General features: G+C 34.3%; 1 protein-coding gene across 1 annotated transcript in view; it reads right to left on the bottom strand.

Annotated features, from left to right (window-relative positions):
* Positions 1-1,234: 1,234 nt before the first annotated feature.
* Hpf1 (Histone PARylation factor 1) overlaps positions 1,235-9,972 on the bottom strand; it is a 60,836-nt gene continuing 52,098 nt past the window's right edge. The window contains exon 7 of the mRNA XM_090405875.1: positions 1,235-1,976. Coding sequence (XP_090262001.1) covers positions 1,675-1,976 — 302 coding nt within the window. The 3' untranslated portion in view covers positions 1,235-1,674. The remainder of the gene's footprint in view (positions 1,977-9,972) is intronic.

The raw sequence follows: 9,972 nt of genomic DNA, 5'->3' as shown, positions 1-9,972 counted from the left end.
ATAATTAATAAACAAAATGCCTTTAGCATCCCAAAACACCAATGCCATGACCATTCCTGCTGATGGAACCAACTTGGTCTTCTTTGGTGCTTAACAACCGGCTTCTGTCCACTGTTTTGACTGCTGTTTGGATTCTGGTGTGTAATGGTGAATCCAAGTCTCATTCATAGTAATAAATCAATGCACAAAATAAGTTTTATTCTTGTTAAAATGCTCCACGCACTGTTCAGAGATTTTCATGCAAGTGCGTTTTTGATCTGCAGTGAGCAAACACAACATCCATCTTGTTGAAAGCTTTTTTCATGTGCAATTCTTCATGCAAAATACATCCTACACACACTTTTAAAATGCCTATACTCTCAGCAATTTCACACATTTTGACTCGCCGGTCATCCAATACCATATCATGCACTTGATGAATGATTTCTGGTGTTGTTACACTTTTTGGACGTCCTTCACATGGATCATCTTCAAGGCTGGTGCCTACTTTTTTTAGAAACGTTTTTTCTTCAGGTTTCCTAACACAATAGGTAGATGCAAATGCCACTTAACTGGGCTGCATAGGTCTGTCTCCCAAATTTTGGGTAAATTAGTGCAGCCATGCTTGTTGAGGTTGGAAATATATATATAATCCATGTTAGAAATATTCTGATTAGCAACAGCTATATTGTACCATAGTTCTTTCATTTAATACTGTGATAAAGACCCTAGTTCAGATGAATTGGGAAAGAAGATTTTTTTTTTTTCCTTGAAAAACTCTACAGCCCATTTCTTTTGGCGTTAAACTTCTTTTACAAAGAATTTTGTAACCGTACGATACTCGATTTTATCCATTTCAAGGGATATAGACAACACTTCTGTTTCAGACAGCTGTATAAAGCAAACTACTTGATAGAATGACTTGCAATTTCACATGGATGCTTATGACAGATGTACCAACTTAGAACAAAAAAAAAAAAAAAAAAAAAAATTGCCGATAGTGTTGTCATCTATGGCCGAGAACTTCCAGACCACCCTCGTACATTTGAATTTCCAGCTTCATATGCATAAAGTTATGCATAATTAGGATAACACTAGACTAAATATTATTTGTAGTATATTTCCAAGTATTTTAGTGGCTTTTCACACTGACATAAGTTTCCTTATTTGGTAGTAAAAAACATGGATTTATTTTCACTCTGCATTTTTTTCTTTTATTTGTTTATGTTTAATAAGCTATAATGAAGACAACAAATAATAATCCTCTTTTTATATTTCTCCTCCAAAGGAAGCAGGTAGTATCCCTTAGCCCAAAATCGTTTTTTGTTAATTGGCTTGAAACCAGTCTCCACCTTTATCACTTGCAAAATGTTAGTGTGATCTCTAAACAATATGCATGGATGTTTGTTGAGTTACATATTGACTTCCATTTTTGCATTAAGATACATTTTGATCTTTACTGGAAGAAGGGAAAAGGGTGGGGTCTAAGTAAGTGAACTCTATAATGGCTGGTAAATGTTATGCTTCCTAGAAGGCATGTTTTCCACTGCAGTGAAATATCTGGAATACCTTGCAGTAAAGTCAACTGGTATTAGAATACAAAAAACTATTTAAATTTATAATGTGTAAATCTCTTATATTATAGATTTAGATTGATACAGGTCATAATATGAACTTCTGAATTATAAATAAAGATCACAGAACACTCAAATCATCACCTTTCCGTCTGTTTTTAAGATGAGCTTCTATGATTGTAGCAAATTCTTTCCTCTGTAATAGATCATAAGCCAAAGGTAGTAAGCAAAGGATATATGAGTGAAATTTAGGGTCTCCAAAACAAAAAAGATCAATACCCAACTCAAATCCCATGCCATAATCACATTCATCATTTGCAAACTGAACAAAGGTAATTATTTCTTGTAAGTTATCCAAATGTTTCTCTCTATCCTTATCTGTTTTACTCTCTACAATTTGTATAAGAAGCTTCTTCATTTCACCTAAAACAAATAAGTGAATAAGAGTAAATTAATGATAGTAACACAGATAATTACTGTATAATTTTTATGAAACCTAAATATAAGAAATTATATAGGATAATTGCGCAAACTTTCCTTTTTTTTTTAATATGTGAACAATCTCACCCACGAAGATACATGCAACATGTTATTACCATCTCTAAAGATCAAATATGATTAGGCCAATAATAAGCAAGATACTGGTATTGTGAGTGCTTAAATATTATTTACTACTTCATGAAAGGAGTGCATAAGGGTCAAAGCTGTATAACTCAGAGGAGGCTTCCATGTAGCCTTTTAAGGAATATGGAGAACCAACCAGGGCTTTTGACCTAATGTCCAGTCCTCACCTTCTCATGATGCACCCTGTTAGGTATCTACCCGGAAACCGAATGAAATGAGGATAAGCTAGCTATTTGAGATTTAGCTAACCAAATTGTATTCTTATTGGTTTAAGCCACAATATAAAATGTATATTTACTTCTTAGTTGCAGATAATTTTTCACTGTATGGAGTAAGGCCACCTTATTTATTAGAGATCTGAAATAGCTTGAAAAAGCATACCATGTTTGACCATTATAAACCGGATTATTTATCTTTCTTTATTATTTATCTGAGGTTAGATAAGCTAAAATAGAACTCCTGGATTACCTAACTTTAGCTCATCAATGGTATGGCATATGACAGGTTTATACCTTTCACATTAAAAAAATAATAATAAATAAATAAAAATGAATAAGTACATCCAATGCCACAGGATTTAGACCCAGGGCATGTTAGTGGACATGGAATAATCTATACTATCTCTCACTTATCAAGAACACCAATTTAGTGTTTCTTCAAAATGATCAGAAAGAAAGAAAGCAGGCAATGAAAACCCACAGGATGCTCAGTTCAAGAATGAAATTTGTTTAAAGCCAATTTGATGAAATGTAAAAAACTAAGCATTAAAAAAAATCTAGGCTAAGTATTCATTATAGTATCATCATCATCAAATTCCTGACATGTACAGGATATGATAGCACTACAATGAAAAAAATTACATCATTACTAACTTCCTATGTACAATTTTCCTCCAAATCAGTCTGTTACTTGTCAAGACTCCAACATTATCAGATCTTATACTTCTATCGTCTAAGGCACTTTGTACCGTATCAATCCACCTATATCTTGGTCTTCCTCTGGGTCGTTTTGCTGCCAACCTGGCAGAGAACACTTGTTTTGCTAATGTGACCATACCACCTGAGATTAGCTCTGCTAATGCATTCCTGGATGTTGACAATGTCAAGTTCTTTCCTAATATCCTCGTTTTTAATATGATATTGCCATCGATGCCATCTGTTCACGCCTCTAATCTTTCTCAGGACTCTCATATCTGCAGTCTCTAGTCTTTGGTCAAGTGTTTTACTTCTGACCCAGCTCTAAGATCCATAAGTTAAAACTGGTTTGAACACTGTCTTGTATATAGCTAATTTTGTGTTTCGACTAATTTCTCTCTTATTCCATATGAATTTATTCAATTGACTTCCTACCATACCAGCTTTGCTGATTCTGTTGTCTATTTCTATATTTAATTTACCATCTTCACTAAAAATCGTGCCTAAGTAGCTGAAATGTTTCACTTGTTCTACAGGTTCTCCATTCACAACATAGTTGACATTTTCAATGATTCTGCCTATTTTCATGTCTTTGTCTTTTTATTGCTGACCTTCATGCCATATCTATTACAACAGCTATTCAATTTAGTCAGAGAATCTTGCAGGCTTGTAGCAGATTTATTTAGAAGTATAACATCATCCGCATAAAGCAAAGAGCTGACATTAACATCTCCAATTTTGATATCATGTTTAATACCACTTTCCTTCATAATGTGATCCATATAGATAATGAATAACGGAGGGGATAATGTACATCCTTGTCTCACACCAGATTTAACATTAAACCATCTTCCTGTACTTCCTTCAATTCTAACTGCTGACTTACAATTCAAATAAAGACTAAGTATTGCTTGATATAATGCCCCATTGACACCATATAACTGTAGCATATTGAATAGCTTCTCTCTTGGCACCTTGTCATATGCCTTTTCAAAATCAACAAAACTTAAATACAGATCTTTGTTATATTCCCATGATTTCTCCACTATTTGTCATAAAGTGAATATCTCATTTTCCTGACAGCCTCTATTTGACCTGAATCCAGCTTGTTCTTCACCAAGCTTTTCTTCCACACAATTGTTCTCAACTGTTTCTCAAGTATACTTGCACATATTGAGACAGTTGTAGGTGTCCTCCCCCGATGAGTCTTCGGACTCCTTGGAGGTGTCAGGAATAATAATAATAATATCTTACCAGGAACACTCAGTAGGGATATACCTCTGTAATTTTCACATTCAGTTTTATTTCCCTTTTTATATATGGGTTCTATGAGAGCTCTACTCCAATCATCGGGAATTCGTCCCTCTGTCCAGGCATTCTGAACTATGCAGTGGAGCCACTGTAAGACTTTTATATATTTCTGGTCGAGTATCATCTATTCCTGCTGCCTTTCCACATTTCAAGCCTTTGATGGCTTTTTCTACTGTTTGATGGCGCCTGTTGAGTGTTTTTTATCACTGTGTATCACTGCTTACTTCATTTAGCAGTTTTTCAAAGTAATTACTCCATACTTCAAGGATATTTTTCTCCCGTTTTCATGTCACCTTTATCATCTCTATCTCCTTTTATAGCACTCTCTCCTCCATTCCTAAGCTTCTTCAACAACCTCCAGAACATTTTGCCACCTTCTTGGTATTTATTTTCTATGGTCATGCCAAAGTCCTCTTATGACTTTTGTTTAGCTAGTTTTACACACTGCTTTCTTACATTTGTCTCTGTATTCTCTAAGAGCTGACTTATTTGCCAGGAACTTTTGATATGCTTTCTTCTTTTCCTCACTGCCTCTTTAACTTCCTTGTCCACCATGGAGTTCTAATTTTTCTATCCTTGCAGACAACTTTACCACATGCCTCTCTAGCTGAATCAATCAGGGTTTTCTTCAAGGCTTGCCACTGAATCTCCAAGGTTTGGTTCCTGTTCTCAAACTTTTTCATTTTCTCTTGAATAAGCTTTGTGTATTTTAGTGTACAGTTCACATCAGAGAGTTGCTCACCTTTTATTCGCTTTAAAACTTTCTTACATGTTATTCTTTTCAATATGAAATTCAGTTTTATTCATTATAGTATTACCAGTAAAATCAAATAGCACCATATAGGTGCATTTTGCAACAGTGTGTAAGTATATTTGATTTGAATTATTCATCTTGATTTTCAGAAAAATTAATTATTTATTTGGATTCCTTCCTAAAGTTTATTGACATGCAAATGTCTGTGAAAGGAGGCAAATGGATGGTATGAGCAAAGCATATTGGGAGTGTATACTTGCAGAAGGATCACTGAACTAATACAGACAAGTGAATCCCAACCTGCCTAGTGAACATGGGAAGGATTAACACTGATTTCCACCTCCCATTCCAGATTTGTAATCACTTGGGATAAAACAAAGTAAAGGATATAAAGTCGATGGGCACTTGAATTATGCAAATGAGACTACTCCATCACATTAAAATGATGATTCAGACCAACCATTCAATAATTGTATTCGATAAGAAAACTAATAATTGTATTGGATAAGAAAACTAATAATTGTATTGGATAAGAAATAATTCAATAATTGTATTGGATAAGAAAACTAATAAGATCATAAAAATGCAACAGAAGAATATTCAGTGGCATTTACTGTGGACCTCTTCAGGGTGAAAATCTTTTGTAAGAGCTAGTATAAATTGGAATATGAAGCTCCCAAGTCAGTGTAACTGCATCCAGGTGAAATGGCTGTGAGAAGGGAATTGATGGAGTTTGAAAGAGGCATAGTGATAGGATGATATGTTGCAGGCCTATGTTTTCAGCAAATTGGGTCATCCCAGGTCAAATCAGTAACACCATACAGAGATGGAAGCACATAGAGTCAAATGAAAGTGCTAACCACAGTGGGGAACCCATGAAACGTGACTATAGGGTGCTACAAAGGATAATATGTAAAAACTACCATTCATCAGCTGACATGTTGAATGCAGAATTCTGGGCATTGATTAGAACACGAATCTGTGCAAAAACATTAAGAACAGATGTGCACAAAAAGGGTCGTGTGGTAGGACCGTAATATCCAAGCCCCACATTACCTGAATCTACATGCAGCATAGTCTTGAGTGGTGTAAAGAGTGTGTGTACAGTGGGATGTGGAAGCTTGGAAAGTGACGTGTTATGGAGTGATGAATCATGTTATGCCCTCTACCAAGCAGATGGACTGTTGTGGATGTGGCAGATACCTGAAGAATGTCTCTTACCAGAGTGCATAACCCTAACTATGAAATGTGGAAGTGGTGTGATGGTATGGTCCTGTTTTTCTTGGTTAAGCATCAGACCTCTGTTTTGGTGCCACAAACATTGAACTCTAGAGGTATCTGAATATTCTGGACAATGAAAAGGCTGCTACTGTAATTGAATGGTTTGTGGACATGAATGTCACCACACTTGACTGGCCTCCACAGAGCCCTGATCTCAACCCTATTGAACATCTGTGGGGTGAACTGGAACACTGGGTTAAGTTACAACATCCAGGACCTCATGACGTGTGTACAGGAAAATGGTCCGAAATGCCCATTGATTGCCATCGAACACTTCTGGAAAGTATGCCCTATAGGATTGCTGCCATGATCACAGCAAAAGGAAGTCCTATATCTTTTTAAGGTGAGCACCATGGCTGGTCATTCCTTATACTATGGTATCTGTTGACTTCTTTCAAAGCAATGTGTATGTGTGCACGCGCACACCACACACACTGTTATGCTACTTCTGTCATTAAATAGCATAAGAAAAATGAAAAAAATTCTGATAAATAGGGGAATCTGGATCTACATTATCTCCAAAATTCTTTACGTTTCCTTAGAAGAAGTTTGTCATGAACTAAATTGGAAGAACAGAGGAGTTGAAATTAACAGAAAGATTTTTACTTATCTGTGTTTTGTTGATGATGATGTTCTCTTGCCAGAAGATGGCGAGAGTAGTAGATTCATACATTAATATGTGAGATAAATCATAAAAATCAAAGCTGCAGAAACAGAAGAAATAAGGATACAACTTAGGTTGGATGGCTTTTGAGAAGGTGAACGTTATCTTCACTTCATTTGAAAAGGAAAGCTTTCAACCAATGTGTCTTACCTGTAATTACATATGACAGTGAAACATGAAATTTCACTAAAGTTATGGTTCACAAATTGAAAATTTCCCAGAGAAGAATGGAAAGGAATATATAGTGATACTTGGCAACAAGATACCCCTCCTATTTGATAAGTTCAAGAGCAGGTGTATAAGACATTATCAAACATATTATACATCGAAATGTAGACTTCTCTTGTCAGTGATGACAGATAAGATGAATCCTTAAACATACTGTGTGCGTGTACACATGCACAAGAGGGGGGGGGGTGGCCAAAAAAAGGTCTGATAAACACCTAGAACAAAAATGATAATAAAGCAACTGATATAACCACAAGAACATATCTTAAAACTCTTTAACCCCCAAAGGATTTTAAGACATGTTCTTTCTTGTGGTTATATTATAACAAACTCACTCAGAATAATAAACTACTGAAAAGTCCCAACCAAAACTCCATTGCCACAGCACTACCCGCTATAACAAATTGTTCCTACCTAGTCTATATGTGATTGAAACAGTGAGAGCTGGCTGCATCACAAAGATTTTTTATATCACCTTATATTAAGAAAACTCTACAAATGCTACATTAGATTAAATTATACATTTATCATCAAATGCTATTTCATTGCAAAATGATTATGGCCTTATTACGTTACCAGTATATTTATGTTTAGCAGTGATGCTATAAGCAAACCAGAAACAAGTGCATTACCACAATATGTTAGAAGTTCCCAAACATTTATGGATAGGATTGTCATCATATACATCATTCACTTAGCAATCTCATGAACTTTTTCAATGGCAGAAGGTAATCTACACTTCATGCCCTTGATCACCGTCACATCAGCTGATACGTGATGTGGTTGTGATAAAAAACCAAACCAAGCAAATCTGTTTAAAGTTCAAAGCATATTCATTGTTTTTTTTTGTTTTTTTTAAAATTTTGTAGAGGTTATATGACATGACTGCATTCTAATTGTTACACAATTAGAATGCAGTCATGTCATATAACCTCGTATCAAATGGGTAAAATATCTGCAAGATATTTCATAGGAAAACATATGGAGTATTTGAAAAATGAAAACTGGTTTCTCTATGATAATGTTATGACTTATTCTACAGTACCTGTTTAAAATTAGCACTTTCTCACCCTACCGCTAAAAGCTTTCCAAATCCACTATATTTTCTAGACATGACACCCTGCAACATCTTGTCTAATAACTTATGAATAACAACTTGACCTTGCACAAGCATCAAACTGCCCTATATTACAGAATTCAGTCAAAATGCACAATCATTCATTCGGTCAACTATTTATCTATTGTTGTGAAAGAGAAAAGGTTTAGCTGGCTGTTTGTGCTTTAGTTCATTCATTGTAATATCTTACAGTACAGCTTTTCTCCAATATTATTTCAATACAAATACAGTTACACTACAAGCTTTTGAAACTGACAAATTATGTTACAGATTCAGAGTTTAGATGGATTAAAGCTGTCATTAGCACCTTGGAACACAGAAATATAACAGTTGAGTATACTGGAGATTAGAAGTCAGATTTGAAAATAGACAGAAAATTATTAATAAGAAAATTTTAATCATACTGGACTAATATAATATCCTGAACACTCCCATGAGGATACATGGGAAATGATGATCGTTTATCTTTCAGGCATAATGATTATCTATAATCTTCGTGTTGTTGCAAATTCACTTTTCACATACGCGGTAAGATTTTACATCACTCCATTTTCATCTAAATTCTTTAGTCAAAATCTCATAATCATATCAAGTCATTTATCATCAAAATGTTACTGAAAAAACAAACACCTATGTTAATCATATATCTTAAAAATAACAATTTTCACTTAGACAAAATTTGAATGTAACTATATCAATTACCTATACAGATATGCAATAAAGCCCTGCAGAATCATTTAACCATACTCCTAACTAATACTTATACCTGAGGAAAATGATATTATAATACTAGATAGTCTATCAGAAACAAGCAATATTATATAATGAGTTAAACTGTTCACATATCAAAACACATTTTTGATTATAAGAATTCATAATGGCAAATTTTATCAAAATCCATTCGGGAAGAAAGGAACTTTTTTAAAATTAATTAAAAAAAACCTTTTTTTTTCATAACACTACCAGATATGAGAAATCACAAAACCTATAACACAGGAGAAAGAAGGAACATGTTACTATGTGTTTCCAAAGCTGTAGTTCTTGAAGGAAACAGTGCAATAAGGTTAAACGAGTAGAAAGGCTTGTGTGTTGGTAGGTCGCATCAATTTATTTAATGGTATCAATTCACAACACAAGAATAATAAGAAAAGTATTATTATTTATTTATTTTATTTGCTGATATTTCTCTGGAATTATATACTGCATCTTCAGAGCACAAAAAACAGTTTGTCACAGTATGTGAACAGCAACAATTTTGTTAACAGTGGGACTCGTTTAAAAATTGTGAGGGAGAACACAAGAAACTAAACTTTTTTTTCTCTCCTCATCCAACAATAGATGCCACCAATTAGAACTTTAGTTCATTGTGTTGTCTATTACAAATATTTAAATAAGTTGTCCCACTATTAACGAAATCATTACTGTCGGCATACTGGGACAAACTGTTATTGTTATTATTCTTGTGTTGTGAATTAATACCATTAAATAAACTAACACAAGTGCAATAAGGTTGTTCCAAAAAATAA

The sequence above is a fragment of the Typopeltis vanoorti genome, chromosome 2 (assembly GCF_054136105.1).
Source record: "Typopeltis vanoorti isolate ZY-2024b chromosome 2, IOZ_Tvanoo_1.0, whole genome shotgun sequence".
Lineage (NCBI taxonomy): Eukaryota > Metazoa > Arthropoda > Arachnida > Uropygi > Thelyphonidae > Typopeltis > Typopeltis vanoorti.
Note: the sequence above shows the minus strand (reverse complement) of the source record. Positions and strands in the feature narration are given on the sequence as shown.